At 41.7% G+C, this 19,887-nt stretch overlaps 1 protein-coding gene across 7 annotated transcripts in view; it reads right to left on the reverse strand.

Moving 5' to 3' along the window:
- Nucleotides 1-8,186: 8,186 nt before the first annotated feature.
- Nucleotides 8,187-19,887, reverse strand: part of SLC8A1 (solute carrier family 8 member A1) — a 344,047-nt gene continuing 332,346 nt past the window's right edge. For all 7 annotated transcript variants that reach the window (XM_024552884.3, XM_045189492.2, XM_045189493.2 and 4 more), the window contains one exon: nt 8,187-11,668. In XM_024552884.3, the coding sequence (XP_024408652.2) occupies nt 11,292-11,668 (377 nt within the window). In that variant the 3' untranslated portion in view covers nt 8,187-11,291. The remainder of the gene's footprint in view (nt 11,669-19,887) is intronic.

The following is a 19,887-nucleotide window of genomic DNA, read 5'->3' on the forward strand; positions in this document are numbered from 1 at the left end:
TGGTTGCATCGCACTGGTAATTAAGTATTACGAGGAATGCCTGGTTCACACCATAAAACACCTTCAACCCACACGCAGCGCATAACAGTGAACCACGAATCATGCGGGGCCTGATGTGTCCTGGAAAACCAAGATAAAGGTGATGTCCCTCCATTAAATGATGAGGGAACTCAAGTCCAGAGAGAGCTAAGGATTCTTAACTCTCTGAAGCAATTAAATAGTGATTTTTCAAAAGAGGAAAGACTTGGGTCTCCTCTTTGGTGATTCTTTGATGTTAAACGAAGAGAACATTGTGCACTCAGATGCCGGGGATGAGGTCTTCTCCTCCATTTGGCCATGAAAATGAGACAGCTGGGGTTGTAGCTCAGTGAGGTACAGCCAGATGCCTCAAAGTCAGAGGAGCAACAGGCAGAGTTAAGAAAACCCGTGATTAATTAATATTATCACCCAATAGGAAAAAAAAAAAACCCTCAGTAATGGAGAGGCAAATGATCCTTGGAACAAGTTTTTACCAACATGGAACGTTCAATAGAAGACCATTTGTCAACCTCACTCAATCTTTGCCTTGTAGACTCTCGCTAGATGTGTTAGTGGGGTCAGAATCATTTATCTCATTGGTTAAAGGCAGAATGTGAAGTTGAGAAAATTAGTATTTCTATTTCTATTAAAAGAAAGTTACTTGATAAGTTTAAGAATGGCTCCATTAAGCAGTCTCAAATTGATAAAATGTTGCTAGACCAAAAAAACCCCCAATGGAGGTTAATTTAATTAGAGTGTCATAACTGGACTCTTCCTAAATTCAGGGCTAGAGTTAGTTATCTTGAAATTACTTTTTGCCTTGAATTCTTCACACCATCTTAGGGTACCTAGTGTAACACTCTGTGCAAAATAAATGCTTGAGGTTTATGAAATTGGGTAATTAAAAAAACATAATAAACTCTGATGTTAGATTTAAACATTGCTCCACTGCCTTGACTGTGTAGATATATTTTTAAAAAGTTTTAATTGAATATAAAGTGAGTCAATGATCCTGGAAGATAGACTTGCTAAATTGACTAATTTTCAGTCCTCTTTGGTTTAACTTCTTTCAGATTCTTTTTCCTTGGGTTAATTTTCCAGTTGATATTTATCTAGCTCCAGTATCCAGATCTGAATTTTAATTCATGAGCACTATCCAAACATTTTTGGAATCTTTTAACCCTCATGGATTTGTGGAGACTGGGCAGGAAGGTAAAGTGGCTTTTAAGATCCTGGCATCAAAGCAATTTCTGACTTTGTTAGTAGTTGAAGATATTTATTTCCTCAAATATTTTTCCTGGGTTGCAGTCACTTTAAAAAAGAAAAAGAGCCATTTGCTGAAAACATTGTTAATATGGAGACAATCAGAATGGTCTGCGTTTTGGTACAATGCATCGACCAATGAGATTCCTGTCTTTTTTTTTTTTTTCTTCCTTTGATGTGACAAGCCCTGGAATGGCTGTTTCTCCTGAGAGAGTGAGGAAATCGAAGGCTCAGACTGGAGCTATGTCGGGGCCCTGGCTGAGTGAGTGTGGGGAAGTATTCCACTGGGAACCAGGACAGATAAACACTTAGGAAGAAGAGCAGAACATCAGGAGATCCTGTCAGAAGCCCTACCCTCTGTAACCCAGGAGCCTGTGCTTTGGAAACCCTGGTCATTGTTTCCAAACGTTAGGAAATGTCTGTCTGCTGCTTTAAAGAGACCCAACCCAACCCTGGTTTCTTTGCATAACAAATCAGGCCTTTGGATAAAGTCAGACCAACACTCCACATGGACCTCATCTTGGCAAGTGGAAGTTTCAAGCTCTGAAGAGGTGTGAATTAATTCTAAGCAGTGACAAAGCAATTATTTTCATCTTATTAATGAAATCACTTTTAGGGTTAGAGAGTCAGAACATTGGACAGGAAGAAAAAAATCCAAGTTTAGACTCTTCATTGCTACACCCAATCCACCTGCCTATGCTGTTTCTCTAATGTTTTCAAAAATTAGTTCCATGACAACCAGTTTGAAAAGGCGGTTTGTTCCCCATGCAGGCAATAAGCATGTGATTGAGCTGCAGGACTGTTTGCAAAGGTTTGAATCAAACAGAATAACCTGGCTCAGAGCCGAAAGGAATTACTGTAGGTAATATTCATATTGAGTGAAAAAAAATACTTCTGCAATTGCTCTAATATTCACAGACCATATCCATCAGGAGAGTGAGTAAGGGTGGTGGTCTGGCTCAAGGACTAGGGTTGGCCCCATCTACTTTGCCTAGTTCTTGACCTTCTCTTGTAACTGAATGAATCAGGATCTGTCTCTCTAGCCCCACTGCTTGTTTGCTTCTGGATAATGTGTAAATGAAATGGTGGGAGGGCAGTGGTTGAGCACTGATGTTATTAAATCCCATGTCTCAATAATTAATGTACATTATCTTTATAGCTTCCAAAAATGCCATTTTTGCCTCACTTTGGTATTTAAAAGCAGCTCTCTTTGGCTTGCATTTAAAGTTTAAAAATTTAACAAAATTTTAAAGGTGATAAGCAGCAGATCTAGCCCATGTTGAAAGGGAGGACAACTCTTTTCCTTTTTGCTTTCTCTCACCATCTGCAGCTGCTTCTGAAGGATGTGTGCAGGATTCAGAGGCAGAAGTAGGAACAGGGGACAGAGAGGCAGTCGTTGGTTGATGTAGCCTACTGCTCCACAGCTTTGGTGGCTGCTAGACTCACTTCTCAACAATGTGAAAGCACTTATTGGGAAAATTCCTAACCAATTTGATGAGGAAGATACTCATTTTTTAAAAAAGTAAATCTATGCAGAACTTGTGAGAACAACCTGAGAATATCAAGAATATTTTAAGCCTTGTGCACAAATTAAATGTATGCATCATCTATCTCAAATAAGATTCAGTGTCAAATTTCCTATAGGATTACTAATGGCAGCAAGAACCTGTTCTTAGAGTTTTAGACTGAAACATCAAAGAAGTATTTTCTTGCAAATTGTAACAATAATAATTGTAGCTAATAAAAATAATTTTGTGTTTCCATGGTGTTATCCTTTGCTTAGATCAAATACCACAATAATTTTGATGAAATGGCAATAAAATGAAGTCCTTCCAGTTTTTCCAATAGTAAGTGTCCCAAATAGGGTCCAATATGTAACAAGGCAGTTGGTTAAATAGGCTCCAATGACTTGGCATCAACATTATGCCCCCCTCTTCCCATTCCTCATCCTTTCCCTTGAAGGAATCCCGTGTACCCAATGGTTGAAAGGGCTAGTTTGCCTGTTAGTAAGATCTTGGCAGGAAACTGCTTAGGACAAGACAACTGCGAAAGTTAAGGTGGTTCAGTTGAAAATATCTAAGCTAAACTACAGATAGCGGAGGAGCTACATGGTGCTAGATGATTAGGTATTTTGGCAGAACTGGGTGGGACTCCCATTCCTTTTCTCCCAAAGTGCCAAAATACATTTCTAGATAATGTCAGCCCGCCACTGAAAATACACAATCTCAACCTTTTAATCTGCCACAATTTGACCTAGACAAGGATATTTTTCCAACACCTTCGAACAGGGAGAGAGGGTGATTGGAAAAATCAGGAAGGAGCCCTAATGGATCCTATAAATTCTTTATCAGAAATGATTGCTAAATGAAGGAAAGAAAATGAATTCCTTAAAAAAAATCTAGTTGTTTGAAGAAAAATACATGTAATTAACAATATTCTAAGTAATTTCAGACAACTTTGAATTGCATCTTTAGCTAAAAAGGAAAAGAAAAATATCTCGCCCCCTTTCTTCCATGTCTTCTTCCATCTCTTGCCCCCTTTTTCTTTTTAAAAAAGAGATCTGATAGAAAGGAACACTGACCTGACATGGGCTTTTAGGGCAATCCTAGACATCCAAAGGATGCAATTCAAGTCATTTGACAGGCATCATCTGTTTTTGTATTTATGTGTGCATCCCTGTGTTCTGGGGAGCAATGGGACAGAGGAGACTTGGTGTGGAAGCCATGTCTGGTTCTCATAGAAATAGTCTTCAAACTAGCATTTGACATCTTTTGTTTGTTTGTTTTTATACTAGTTGAAATAGCCATTTTTGGTAGGTAGAAGATAGAGAACAACAATTCTACTTGCTGTGCATGAAAAGGTCAGTGTTTCAGATGACTTTTAACTACAGGTATGGCTCTCTGGGCTTTATCGTTTAACTGGGCTGGACTCAAGCTCAGTACCCCAACTGATACAGACTCTTTTAAATAATAAAACAGGTTTGGAAATATAATCAACAACATCAAAATGGAATCAGCTATTTATCAGTGAAATGGTCAAGGTATTAAGTTATGAAATTTAGGAACTTCATGGCTTAAAAAAAGAAGAGTGAAGTTATTGAAGGCCTTATCGTGAGGTCCAGTGTATTCCACAAACTAAGTGTACCAAAAGTATCACTGTTTATTTTTTGGTTGCCAAAGGCGAAAGCTATGTATGCCCATCTTTGATTTTTCTCATAAAAACTGAGAATACAAGGTTAAGTTGCACTGGTAATCCTCTTCCTTAAGGGTAATGACTTCCAAATATCTTGGACAAGGGCAATCTGTGATGAAATAGTGACACGTTCTCTTTTTGTTAATTCTCTCTTTTAAAGTATATTTTGACAATCCCATAAATACTTCTCACCCAAATCATTATTTTAGCTGTATTACTCAATTATATGAGCATTATGAGAATGTAAAATCTTTTAAGATTTCTTCCTTGGAGTATTTTTCAAAGTTTAATGGTAAGATGAGTATAAGAAGGTAGGAAGTTTCTTACAGAGAAATTAATTTTTCTCAAAACTAGACATGTGGGTCATATCACTTTTAAATATTGATGCAATTCAGTTTATTTAAGGTTAAATATTTTGAAATGTTGATAGATTTGGTTATTTCAGAGGATTATTCCTTCCATTTGGAAAGACTGGGATCTTCATGTTAGAATATAGGCCATTACAAACCTAAAATCACATGTTTTAGGAAAAGTCTCCTTCGAGAATTTATCTACTGTCCTACCATGTGGCTTCCAGGGGTCTAATAAAATACTATTGTAATAACTACGTGCGGGGCCGGCTGGGCACTGCACATACCTGGGGAGCACTATGTAAAGCATATTATGCTGACCGTTGCTATCTAGCCACCGTGCTGTACCCCTGAAACGAATACAAAAGAATATTAAATGTAAGCTGTAATTGAAAAAAATTAATAAAAATTTTAAAAAAATGAAAAAACAAGTTCTGTAAATTAAAAGTGATTTGTTTCAATTTGGGAATGTAGGAAAAAAGTCTTTAAAAATCTCTGGGCCAGATCCTTCCAGGCGAATGAAAATTTCTAATAGAGAGGGGCTGTAGATCAATGTCCCCCTCCCCCCAACACACTCTTGGAGTTGGCTGGGTAGCTCTGTCTTTGTCATCGACAAAGGAGGAGTGCTAGGCTCTGTGCTGACTGTCCACATTGGCCCCATGATACTGGACTTAACAGATTCTCTTTCAGTGTGTTTGCTTATTAACGTGAAGTTTCCTACATCTGCACAGAGACAAGCACTTGGTGCACTCATATTTCTTGGTGGCATGGAAGCTATGAGTGATGTTTTCCTATGTTTACATACTTCACCTTTGGGGGTGTATGTGGGTCCTTATCCTTGACCCATACCCACACTTACTGATAGAAAAGGCTAGAGAGATGGGCACTGGAGCAGGAAAAATGTGACCCAAAGAGGAATAAAACCAACAGTCTGCTATAGCATGCCTCTGTGGGCTACAATGACTAACCACTTTTTATAGGTGAAATTATATTTAATTTTTCCTGTGACAAATTCACTTTCAGAATAACATGTCCATGAGCCTTTCTCCATTGCTGAGAGGTAAGAGCGAGCTGAGAGCGAAGGATAATGAATATAATGCAAGTAGCCCTGGAAAAACTACAAAGGTTAGAAACAGAGAAAAGAAAGATTAAGATCACATATTCCCAAGGGGACACCCCTCTGGACCTTTGAGAAAGGTTAGGGCTGCATGATTGTAAAGAACACGAGCAGCCAAGCATCTGCGAAGTACAGCAGTGATTCCAGAGACACCAGGCAATTCGGAGCTGGCAAGCCTTCCTGCAAAGGTGCGGGTCATAGTTTTAACTAAAAGTCATGTTGCGTTTTGAAGTTATGAAGTAATGCTTTATTTCCTACAAATAAATAAATAAATAAATAAATAATAAATAAAATAATTTATACAATGACCACGGATTTAAATGTTCTATAGGGGAATAAGTCAGAGAAACTCTGACAAAACCAAAAACTGAGAGAGCCTCTGAGTGCATCCTTTTTGACACTGTGGCAGGCAGCGGGGAGGTCACGGAAAGCCAGATACTCACCATCTCCTGTTGGCTGGAGAGCGGACACACTCACTCCCTTTGAGAGACCCCCCTCACAGTGGTTGCCCCTCCTATGGAGAACACATCATCTGCTTTGGGAGGTGATTAATCCTGACCTAATTAAGTGCCAAAATGAAATATATAACTTACAATTGCGTCCCCTTATGTTATCCTTGTTGATGAAATTCCATCAGGACCACCCAACACTTGAAGTACAGTTGGTGGAAGACAATGAATGTGGCTAGAAGTGATAAGGACGTAATGCTCAAAACGGAAGAGCAGAGATGCAATCCATTACCAAAAGTTTGTAGGCAGATTAGAATGAAAGCCAATGAATCCACTCATAACAGCCCCTTTCTTTCTCTGTGAGATAAATATGATTTCATAGGTCTCTTCTGCATAAGGCACTCCTTTATGGATTGAAATGCTCATGTTTACCAAGAGCTAGAATGCCTTGCCCCAGTGGAGTGATTACTGCAAGAAACGCCAAATGCCAGCTGTAGGTCAGGGTGAGATCCAACATTGTACGTGGTCAATCGTGAAATGGTCAGATGTTCCTGCAGTTATGAAACTATTCCTAAGACTTGCTCCAGATGTAAGTGCCCCAGATCAAAGACAGAAAGCCAGAATCAAAAGAGATTCTCTACATCTTGAGCCAGGAAACATTGAAAAAAATCTTAAAGGGACTGATTTACATTCTTGAGAACGTGAAGTTCTGTGGCTATTAGAGGACGGTGGGCTTTATTTTCTCCCAGAGGAAATCTGTTGTTCTGATTGCCTCCACAAAGTTCTCAGATGTACACAGAGCAAATAAGTCAGCTCGCTTCATTTTGACTGGTTAGGGTCAGGGGCTCTGGGCTAGGCAATCAACAGTGAATCGGGCCCTGTGTGGAAAAGGCAGTGTGGCCAGTGAGCTGTTATTAGTAATGAGACCACTGGTGGAAAGGTGCTGCATCAGGCATGTTCATTGTGGGCGACAGCCACCTACCAGAGTATCTTCGGGGTTGCTTAAAACAGCATATTTTATCATTTTTTTCTTTGAAAAGCAATGAGAAAAAACTTAGTGTGTTTGTTTACGTTGTTGACCTCAGAAACCAAAGCTCTATACAGTCTTCATTTGTGGCAGGCTTGAATTAGAATCTTTGAGAGAATTTGAATGAGCTTATAAAAGGCACACCATTGGGCCACGGCAGTTTGCTGAAGGGGTGTTAAACAGTCAAGGCTTCGCTAGTCATTTAATTACTCTTTTTGCCCTTTAAAGAAGTAAATGTTGGCTGCTCGTCTTCTGTTAAACCAGAGGTCGCGTCTCAGGAAACATATTAATTGTTGATCCAAGAAAATATTTAAATTATACCTTATTTCCTTCACATATGGAAGTGCTCCACACATGACCACATAGGGATACAATGAGGAATTCTAGACATTTTAAAGGTGGTCAGGTGAACAGAGTATCATTTACACATACACAGTGGGCAACTAGGAAAGCAATCTGATGATCAATTATTCTGGGATTGATTTATATAACACACCATCTGCTAAAAAGTGATGTGTAACTGTTGGGGGGCTCACGTTCTTGGATGCAGAACAGATGTAGATAAAGTGGTGCTGTATGATGTGAGAAGACAATGAATGAAATGGAGAAATGTCCAATGTCTATCTCAACGCTCTCAGATAGATAATATCCTGACGCTGGGCTCTCTGGGGACATTAAAGAGGAAAACACTGAATAACCAAAGGATTGACATTTGCAAGAGTTGAATACTATTTTCTTTCTTTTGGATGAGGATACCAATTGCACAGTAATACCTTTGGGGTTTTTATTTCTTTAAAACATGAAAACAAAAAATGAAGTGGATGACAATGAAGAGAGAGAAAACGTTCCATACAGAGTATGCTGTATCACTAATGATTAAGTCAGAAACAATTAGAAACTTTATTTGTCTGTGTCAGTAATGTGTACCACGAATAAGGAACAGCACAGTAGTGCATTTCCCCTAAAACTGTGCACAATACACACAAAATAAAATCAAACGAAATAAAAGTCTTACACAGCTATGATTATTAATGAACCCTGAACAACCAGAATCATATTTTCCCTATAACATAAAAATTTAAAAAGCAAACAAACCCAAAAGCTTTGAAATTGAAATTGACCAATAGCAAGAATTTCTCAAAAGTCCTCTGTAACAATTTGCTATGGGATCACCGACATTCCAAATATGGCTGAAAATGAATGCAAAAATCTTTCTAAAATTTAAATGCATAACCCTTGACAACATTTACTTGGTGTTTCTAGGCTACCTTTCCATTTAGTAAATCTTCAAAAAGCGGGGCTAGAATGGGTCCCCAAAGGAGTCAGGCCACCAGCGAATTGGGCCATGACAGGTCAGGAGTGAGCCTCCAGGAGTGGGGCATAGGAAAGAATCATGGCCAAACCAAGGTAAAAACTGGGACTCATTGGGCCTTCTCAGTGAGGTGCAGTCCCAACAGGATGGCCTTTCTTGGGGTAAGATGAGGAGAGGAACCCACCTGCAATATTGGCCGAGGACGCCTGGGATGCTATTCCTACCTTATGCTTAGACTCCCTTAATTAAAAAATAAATCTTAGGTGTCTTAACAATTGTATTTGCACAGTTTCAATGTGTTTATTTTTAAAGTTTCATAATTGTGTTTTTCCTTGCAAGATAAACCTGTTTCCATGTGGCTGGGTTGATTTTTACTCATGAGAAGAGCAACCACATTACCTGTGAACCCCCTGAGGGCAGGGACCTGGGCTGTCTGGTTCTTGGTTTAGACCCCAGGAGGTAGCAGAGTACCTGGCTTATTGACTGGGTAACCAGCATTTAATTATTCATCCAGTCAGCAAGTGTTTATTAAATAATGAATGATCATGATCAATGAATGGAAGAAGAGAAAATAACTAAGAGTTTTTATTTCTTAAGTATCTTTGAATCAACACAGAGGGCTGGGGGTCCTCTCCAGCCAGGGAATCTGCGGATAGTCTCTGAGAGGGGACCAATGTCCTTCCATTTTCCTCATTAGCAGACTCACTACTTTGGAATGTGGGCTTATCCACGCTCTTTGGTGTTTTGAAATAGAAAGAGCCATTTCTGTTTCACCGTTAAAAGCCTCCCAGTACAAACCTTCTGGAAGGCAATCATCTCATTTAATTGCTTACCCCTTAGTCATAAACAGAGAAGACTCACTTTTAAAGACCCATTGGTCAGCTTGGCTTCTTTCCTACTCAGGAACTGCAGGTACAATGGGAGGGGTCTAGATGGTGAAAGAAATAGGGCTTGAAATAGCCTTTTACATAAAAAAAATAAAATGAACAAACCAGCACTATCTACCATCTGTGCCAGACAGAGCAGATGTGAAAATAAATACTTCAGGGGCAGGGGGCGTCGTGAAAATGGAGGCTCTCGAAGCCCAGGCACATCTAATGCACCCGCTTCTCTACACCTTTCTCCTTGGCCTTCCTGAATCAACAGGTGATTTTTAGAGGCCTCTGGTGTGTTCCACATGGCTAATTTTCCGTGAAGATACTTTGCAGTTTACCTGCTGTCCTCTCAACAGCTTTAGCTTCCCACGTGACAGTTATTGCTTCTTGGAGATAAATGTGCAGCTCCGTGAACAATGCACCATTTTCTCCTTTTATCCCTAGTCATAAACTCAGTAACAACACAAAAGTTACACAACTCAGGGGAAAAGAAAACTCACTTAGGTCTTCAATGTCCAATTAACATTGCTGAATGGAAGAACAGTATATGCTATACTCTACTATATACAGATAACGCTTTGTTTTGTTTTATTTGTTTTCTTCCATGCACTGCGTAACAGGTATCACAACAACATTCCCAAACAGGCACATGAAGAAGGAGCAAATGTTCAGTCATGACCGAAACAGGATTGTGCAGGCCATGGATGCTGGTGAAAATGAAACCGATAGATGATCCCAGGCAACAGCAACGTGGGACTGGGACACATATTGATGCAAATGGAAAAGGATGATATGCTTTTGAATGGGGTGATTCTTTCTGTTTGCATGAGGACTGGAGGGCAGGAGGAGAGGGGTGGGGGTGGGGGGCCGGGGGTGTTAGCTGGGCTGGAACACTAGAAAAGGGCCTCGCTAATGACAATCCAGAGCTAAAGAGATAAGAAATAAAGGATTTTGCATGTTCCTGGGAATCCAGGCACGTTATTCCTGTACCTGTTGAACAAGAGTGCCAGGCATCATATCTTTAAATATTAGACGGTATCTAGAACCATCAGTTTTCCTGGCTCCATTCCAGCTCCCACGCTTCTTCTTGGAGACAGCTTCACCTCTGCTCACGTTCCAGAGATTGGCGTGGGTTTAGCAACATAGTGAAGACATGCTTCTTTCTTCTTCCGCGCCCATATCCTTTCTTAATCCAAAATAATTTTTAAAGTATTTGGGGGAAGGAGAATAATCTTAATGACTTAAATTTTGACCAAAAATCCATTTGCATTTAGATTGGTCATCACCTCTCACGAGAGAAGCAAAAATCCCGCTCTTCCCCCCAAAACAGAACAAAACAAAAATAAAATAAAAGGCAAACATCAACCACCTCCTGACCCCCATCAAAAACAAGCCAAAACAGAAAACAAATCAAAGACCTAACGACTTATGAACCTGGAGAGAGAACACAGCCTTCTAGGCGGAGCTGCAGAGGCGGCCCTGCCTCGGCGCCTTGTTCAACGTGGCGATGCCCCTGGGAATGGGAGGCGATGGTTTCTCACTTCAGCCCTAGCAAGTATGCTCTTGAAGCTGGATTCCATCAGCAGGTAAGTGAACATGACAAATGTCAGTTTCCTCTGTTCATTGTACATAATTTTTTATGTATATATATGTATATATATATAAATTTACTACATCTGATCGTTCCTTTAGAAGCCTTTTATGTGGCAGTAGGCCTCCAGGGAGGAGAAGAAAATGTACAAGAGCCACAGGAGCACAAAGAGGCAGGATGTGAGGAGCTTGGCAGTCCGGGGCCCACCCAGCTCACCTCCAATTTCTGGCCTCCGCCGATACAGCAGCACCCCCACATTGATGAAAGCAAAAATGGTGAAGAGAGTGACAGAGAAAGCTAGCGTGCCGGGGGATACTTTGAACTGTTCCCCGTTGGCCGCGTGGTAGATGGCAGCGATGGACCAGGCTACACCAATTCCCAGGAAGACATTCACCGCGTTGCTGCCGGTGACGTTACCAATGGACGCGTCCGCGTACTGGTCCTGGGTAGCTGCCACTTTGCTTGCGAATGTGTCTGCGGAGGAAGAACAAAAAGGCAATGAAACTTAAGTAGCCTTTTAAAGATATCTGTGGAGTATGGAAGCTTCAGCTGTGTACTGTACAATCAAGCCCCCAGGGGAAGCCCAGTGAGCACAACGGGGCTGTGACATCCTCGGGCGTCCCCAGTGGTGCGGTCAGAACAACAGGATCTAGGCGTCAGGACTCGAGGACTTGGTGCTGGCTATGTTACAGGTGATCTTGGCGGAGTTCTTTACACGCAGACGCCACAGGGCAGCGTTGAATTTACAGGGCAGCATTTTTCAGAGTGATCATGGCCCATTTTTCATCCGAATCTGTGAGGTTCTTCTTAAGAGGGACTATTACAAGGCTCAGGAATCTGGCTTACCAACATGCCAAAAAATTCTAGGTCACTCAAGTTTAAAAACGGCTGCTGGAGGGAATTACTAAAAGATGCTGTATCATAAGATCTAGTTTATAGACGAGAAAGTTAAGGGGTCAGAAGATAGTTTCAAAGATTTAAGAGCAATTCAATAGTGGCACTGAAGCTAATTGAATTATAATAATAGCTGACATTCGCCTAGAGCCTTATGAATAGGAGAGCAGACTCCCTGGTATGACTGCATCAATTGTGACAATTCTGTGGGGGGAGGAAACTTTATAGGTGAGGACACCAGGCTTAGAGATGGGAAGTAAGGGGTGTGACGTCTTACAGTGAGGAAGAAGAACATCAGGGCTTGAGCTTGGGCCTCCTGCCTTCAAGGCAAATGCTTGTTCATTGTGCCCTCTTACCTTTCGCTGGGCTATGGGTACCAATGACCATCTTCCAAGGTCTCCCACTAATAGTCCTGAATGCATCTTTTTCTAAAGACAGGAAAGCCGTGGTGCATACAGGGAGTAGCACAAAGTGACTCGTAGGTTTAATGAGCAGAGCACAGGGGCAGAGCATCTGTGAGCCAGAGGGTCTCGGATCCTGCCTTCACAACAGAATGTGTGACCCAGGTAGATTACTTCAAAGTCCTCATCTGTAAAATGGGACTAGTGACATTTCAACTTAACAACTGCACTCTGAAGTGAATAATATATGTGACATGTTTGTTTGGTACAAAGTAAGAGGAGCGCTTTTTGTTGTTTGAAAAAGATAACACGAATAGAGCCAGCTAGATCAGTTTACTGAACGTTGAGGGAGGATCTGAGATAGCTCCCTTTAGTAATCATGCAAACAAAGCTGGCAAGATACTCAATTTCTTTTCTATACAATTGCCTGCTTACTGATATCAAAGTCCTTTCAGCTGCCTTTGCAAAATACCGTGCACAGTGGTTTCATAGGAGATGTTAATAACTTTCAAACTGAGCTCAGATTTGCAAAGCCAGTAATGGCAGGTGTGATGTTACCACAAGGTGTCGTGGCATGTGCTCTGGTCCTCTTGAGTCCCCTGGCGTGCTCTGTGCATGCATGTGGTTGTATGATATCTGGACCACTTTCTCCCCTTGGTGGCTATTCTGTTGCCACCACACTTCTTTGGTAAATCTCCAATGGGGATGGCACATGGAGCATCTCAGTTTAAATCAGCCTGTAGCTTCTTGTGCTTTACAATGAGTGAGAGGGTTATTTAGGCTGCGGAGCAGCTACTGAACTGCACTATCACATTCTCTCTGAGAGGGAACTCATTAGGCCTTGAGGGTCCGTCTCACTGACTCTGGCCTCTGTAATGGAAAGCAGGTTTAAGCTGCTATTTTATAAATAAGCAAACATGCTTACTCTGTGCTCTATTCATTTTATGTGTATTCAACCCTCTTAGCTTTATGCAGTAGATGTTATTATTCCTTATTTAGGAGAAGTGCCGTTGGACTGGGTGTCGGTCAAAAGACAAGGACTTTAAAGCCAAATCTGTTGGATGTCAGGGCCCATTCTATGGGCCACGCACACAGCCCCTCCAGGAAGGCTAAAATCTTCCTTTCTTCTTGGTCCATTTCACTCAGGTTCTCGTATAACGCTCTTTCCTCTGTCAGTGGGAGCAAAGACTGAAGCGGCTGTAGGCAGTTCACGCCCCACCCTCCTGGGCGTGTGCTGCTTTGTGCATTCGGATCCCACACTGCAGCCCAACCTGGACAATCACAGTGGCTGGTGAGGAAAAGCCAAGCAAGACTAATCTTAATGGTCTCCTGCACGTTGTCATTAAGAGTTATTAGGAGCTGCCGCAGCAGCCTCAAAAAAAAAAAAAAAAAAAGTTGTTTTGCTTTTCTTTTTCAAGGACAGGCAGTTGAGCAAGGAAAGTAAAGGAACAGAGTCTTAGGCAGGAGAAAGCAGCTTACAGCTCAGTCGCTGCCGAGGGCACCTGAGATGTTCATTCTGTGCTGATGTGGCTGCCACAGCAGCTGGCGGTGAACAGATGGCCACCTGAGGCGGGCTGTCAGTGGGGGAGCCCCCAGCCCCCATGCTGCAGGGGCAGGTGACCTGGCGCTGTACCACAGCACACACCTGCTTTCTTCCCCAGGCACGTGGTGCAGGGCACACTGGACTTTCTAGGTGTCCTCTCCCCACACAGAAACCCTGGTGTCCAGGGTGGCACTCTGCCACTGTGCCAGTGAGGTATAAAATCAAACAGTCCTGGGTCTGAGGACCCCGAACACCTTACCAGTCATTTCACCAGAAATGGAGGACACACTCGGGCCTGGGGGGCTTCCCTCTCCCTCAAGCCATTTCACTAGCTTATTGTGAGCATCACATGAGAATTCTGGTAATGGTACTTCTCCTGTTTGCAAATGTCTTTCTCTGGATTCCCTAAAAACGAGTAGCCAAAGCAACTAGCTTGTCACATAAATAAAACATATTTTGGGCCTCTTTGAGTCTCACTGACTTTATATACCTGGGTTATACATCAGGCCTTTTGCCTGTATACATCAGGGCTTTTGTCTGTTTTCAGTTCAAAAGCCTTGTAGAAAAAATTGCAGAAATCCAAACCATTAACCTTAGCTCCAACAGAGACAGCTCTGTTTTCCAAATGAAGTGTGATGGAATCTCCCCGAAGTCCCTTCTATGCTTTGCTGCTTAGTGCAGAGAGCCCTACCCTGAATGCTAAGCCTGCAACCTGCCGACGGCTGAACAAGGCAATAAACCATTCAAATGCCATCCCCAAAGTAAAACCCAAGAAATAACCACTTCCGTGGTCTCCAAAGGGATTGTAATCACACTCAGACCTTGGCCCCTTCCATACAAACATGTAAATCAGTTTTTTAATGTGATTAGCCCAAGCCAAGTCATAGGGATATATATGTAGATATATCCCTGCAAGTATACTTCAGGCCAGATTTCTAAAATAAATTTTTGCTTTTAACCGCCACCTTGAAGTTTAATAAATTTTAGGTTAATCGTACGGTCCTGCCTCCCTGGTACCCATGACTGTGAATCAGTAGCAGGGAAGATGTGTTTGGGAGGCAGTGTGGCTGCAAGTAAACAACGCACGGCAGAGTCAGGACACAGTTGTTCTCTGCAGACCTGTCTTGGGTTCACTGTACCCAAGTGGGTGCTGCACAGTATACAAAAGGCTCAATTCACACATATGATTTCAGTGTGATTTTTCTGTTTTGTGAGAATTTGTACATGACCGCCTTGCTTCATTAGAATTGACTGCTGATAATAAAGTACCTTCTCCTTTTAAAAAATCAGTGACCTGCCCTGGCTGGCGTAGCTTAGTGGGTTGAGCAGAGGCCTGTGAACCAAACGGCCTCTGGTTCGATTCCCAGTCTAGGGTACATGCCTGGGTTGCAGGCCAGGTCCCCAGTAGGGGGCACATGAGAGGCAACCACACATTGATGTTTCTCTCCCTTTCTTTCTCCTTCCCTTCCCCTCTCTCTAAAGATAAATTAAAAATAAATAAAAATAAATAAATGACCTAAATGAAATATTTGAAGATCTTAGGAAGATCTGTAGCTCTGAAGATATTGCCATTGATCGAGTAGTGGCAATATTTATGAAAGCAAACTACATAGCACAGAGTCATTTACATTTTAAAAACAGATAAGTGTTGGAAAATTATTTATTCAAATCCCGTTGGCCATCTGTTTATATGAGTAAAGCCATGTAGTAAGTGGTAGCAGCAACAATCGTGTTTCAAATACTGTGTGTAATGTCAACCAAGTTTGCATACCACTGACATCGGAAATACTGGCAGAGTCCAGTGAAAAAATGGTAATTTGGGGCTCCACCTGCAACCCACTTAATCAGACTCTCTGAGGAAAAAGACACAGGAATGTGATTTTAACAAGTGCCTTAGGTTACTCTTTTTGCACCGAGGTTTGAGAACCAAAGCTGTAAGGCATGGAAATAGAGGCTATTGCTCCAAGTGCCCACAGTCTGGGAGCCTGGCTGGGAGGAGTAGATCTTTGAGGTTTAGGGAAGCAGCTGACTGGGAAGAGGTAAGGAGAAGCTGATTTCTCTCACAGGCTGCAACGCCCTCAGAGACAGTGGCCATTTGCTCATAAAACAGCTTGGGTGGGCTTGGTGGAGGGGCTGGAACCGCTTAACTCTAAAGCCCTCCTCCCCCTCTCAAGTGAAGCTATGCTTATTTTGTTAAAACCTGTGCCAGCGTGCATACATACTATGAAAGGCCAAGGGAGGAGGAAAGTTAAATTAGTTGAATTCTGGCTCTTCCACTTGCCAGGTAAGAAGCTTACCTAATACTTCATAGGGTTTGGAAGGAAATGAGTGAGCATGAACAGCACTCAGAGTAAGGCCTGCCACTTATGAGTGCTCAATATTATTGACTATTTTTCTTCTACAGCAGAGCCAGACCCCAAGAGCACGTGGGTAAGGAATTCTGTATGTGGTAAGGAATTCTGACTTGATGCAGTGAGTCTAAACTTTCGAGGAGTTATAACACCCTTTAGAGACGTATTAATGTTATGATCCTCTGCATTTAAAAATATAATAGAGCATAACATTGTTCTTAAAAATCAAAGAGATTCTTTATTTTGAAAATTCCGTATAACCCAAGTCACAAAGAGACATGAGGTCTTCCGGTTTAAGGTCCTAATCTCACGAGTGGCTGTAAGGCTAGGAGTCTTTGCCTAAACAGCGCACACATTCCTCTCTGTTCTTTCCTCTCTTCTACGCACTGCTTGTTTTGCTCTTTTAGAATTGAAATGGAGATATTACTTATTTATGTACTAATTCTTCTGCTGTCACTGAGGAACTTCATGAGATTTTGTCTTTAGTTGTGAGACTTATTTACACAAGTAAGTACAAAAGCCACACCCCCTCACTCTTGTGCACACACTCCCTTCACTGGTCTATGAACAAGAGTCCTTGTTTGGCTTCCAAGGGAAGTTTAAGAGATCATGGGATTACAGATGTTTGATTGATTAATGACAAGTAAGGAGAGGGGTGTAAAAACCTGATAAAGGGAAAAACACTTAAAACTTCTGCCCATAAAAACTGTCCCAGAAGAGCATGAAAAAGTAATGGAGACAGTGACATGACTTATTTTTAGAAAAGAAGAAAACAGAAGGAAGTAAAGAGCTCAAGAGGACTCACACTGGCAGATCCGAACACCTGCTTCTACTCATTTTTGTCCCGAGTTGCAAATCAGAGTCACCAGGGCAACTTTAGAAAAATACCAACTTGCTAGCCCCACCCCAAGTTTGTGCTTCATCAGTATGGGGTGGGCCTGAGCACTGGTATTTTTTAAAGCCCCCCCAACCAGACCGAGACCCCCTAACTGACCACTCACAGCCCTCGTTTCTTCGTCTGTGTAGGGAAGATGACAATTCCCTGGTATGGTACAGCTCTGACCCACAGATCAACAAAAACAACCATTCTGGTCATCAACATAAAATTAATTTTTATTTGGATATAACTTGAATGTTGGCACTTCTCAGAGCTTCCTCCGGGAACTAGTTTTTCCTACTATGAATATGAAATCCTGATACATTTTAAATTCAAAGAAAAAGATGAATTTTAGTTAAAAGAGAAAAATAACAGGGGAAAAATAATCCCTATTACTTTTCTCTTTTAATTAAAAGAGAATGAGAACCAACAGTTCTGTTTGATCTGCCTCCCAAACTGTAATGTGATAGATGTTTTTGTTTAAAAAAAAATTACAATACTCCTCTTTAAACAAACCCAGAATGGGATTGTTTCTCAGTACAATGTTCACAGATGCTCTGAGAAGATCCATATTTTCCCTTCCTTGATCAAACCCCAAGATTCATGGGGTTCATGAAATTTTTTTAATATCCCTGGTTCTAAATCTTTGATGTAAAAACAAAACAAAACAAAACCATTTTGAGCCTTTGAGAGGACTCCAAATTTATCTGAGATTTCACTCCTCTATTCAGTTGCTGGGTCACTATTACCCCTCCCAATCTTGGTCGGAAAAGAGCCCGAAACCACTGGCTGGGTGTGGAGCAGGAAAGCAGTGTTCTCACCTGGGTGTCTGGAGGCCTGGATTACTGTGATCCTGGACTGGATCAGATTATGTGTGCTCCAGCAGGTGGGCTAACTTCACTTTGGGAATCTCGCTGGTTTACTTCCCCACCCCATCTCCCAAAAGGCTTATGCAGATTATAGTGGTGGAAGTTCCAATGTGTACCTGATTAAGGGCTACAGGGCTGGCTGACTGACTTGAGCGAAGCCTCCTCACTCTGCTTAACCTCGTGAACAGGCAGCTGGGTGATGACTGTGCCTCTGGCAGTTCCCAGTTGGTTCATGGGAGTTAATGGTACTGCTTGGCATAGAGATATTTAGTAAGCTGAGGCCACTGTCAGAGGTTAACTTGGTCCCCTGAGTCTGTGCTACTCTGTGGGTAACCACTGTCTTTACTGAAGAAAGCCAGTCCTAATTACCGTGGCCTGCATATAGATAGCATCTAGTTCTGGCAGCAAGGGGGCTAAGCGATGGAGTAGAACCCGATCCTAGTCTCCCATTTTCTGTGTCCTGGCTGTGTGACCTCAGGATAACTAACCTCTTTAAGCCTTTGATATCTCATCTGTAAAGCAGAGAGAATAAATGTCCCCATTTGTAAGGCTCTAAAGATGATTAGAACAAGTTCTGCAAAAAGGTTTAGCATGGTATCTGAAGAGAATTAGTAGGTGCACAACAACTATTACCTATCAGAATTCTTTGTTCTTATGACAAAAGAAGTGTTAAGAATACTGACATCTTTCGTTATGGTTTCCTTCAGCTAGGTTACCATAGCTGAGGGTTAATACATCTTTTGCAGGATTATGGGAGAATATGTTTGTCCTTGATGTCCAGAAATGATGATGGTGATAAGACCCCCAGGGGATGTGTAAAACTGCAGAGAGTACCGAGCCCTATATGTACTATATTTTTCCCATGTATACATACCTATGGTGAAGTTTAATTTATAAATTAGGCACAATAGAAGATTAGCAACAGTAACTAATAATAAAATAGAACCATTACAACAATACACCGTGATGAAGGTTATGTGAATGGCTTTGGAGCCATTACTAAGTAAAATGAGGGCCACGTGAACACCAGCAACACAAGCACTTGTGACACCACGACAGTCAGTCTGATGACTTAGGTGGCTGCTACGTGCGTGACTAACGGGTGGGGAGCACGTGCAGTGCAGAGACGCGGAACGAAGGGGTGATGCATGTCCTGGGCGAAATGGAGCGAGAAGGTGTGAGACTTTCTCATGCTACTTAGAATGGCATGCAATTTAAAACTTAAAAATTGTTTATTTCTGGAATGTTCCTTTTAATATTTTGGACTGTGATCGACCATGGGTAACTGAAACCATGGAGAACAAAACAAGATAAGGGGGGGCTACAGTATAAGAAATGTTCCCAAAGTTATATAGCCAGTTATAGGTGAAGCTAGGATTCAGACCAAAGGAGGGTGACCTTAGCTGGAGTTTACGTTGTTAACCGCAAGTCCATGGGGTGCTGACCGTGACCTTATACACGAGACCATGTGCGTAAGGGGTGTTGACAAGGACTAGATACTGACACATCTTAAATTTGAACATGGACAACGGGTTCAAAGAAAATATCTAGAAACTCATCATATTTGACTCTGATTGTAACTATACAATGTGAAAACAGCTGATTATTTGAAATAAAGGGAATAAATTGTTCTATATAGAAATGAAGCAGGGTGCAGCCAAGAGGAGGGCCCAAGAAGGGATTTGTAATGGGGTCCAGGACTCAGGTGTCCAGGAAATATTAGAAAAATGTATGTAGGATGTCTTCACCCCCACAGGC

The sequence above is a fragment of the Desmodus rotundus genome, chromosome 5 (genome assembly GCF_022682495.2).
Source record: "Desmodus rotundus isolate HL8 chromosome 5, HLdesRot8A.1, whole genome shotgun sequence".
Classification (NCBI taxonomy): Eukaryota; Metazoa; Chordata; class Mammalia; order Chiroptera; family Phyllostomidae; genus Desmodus; species Desmodus rotundus.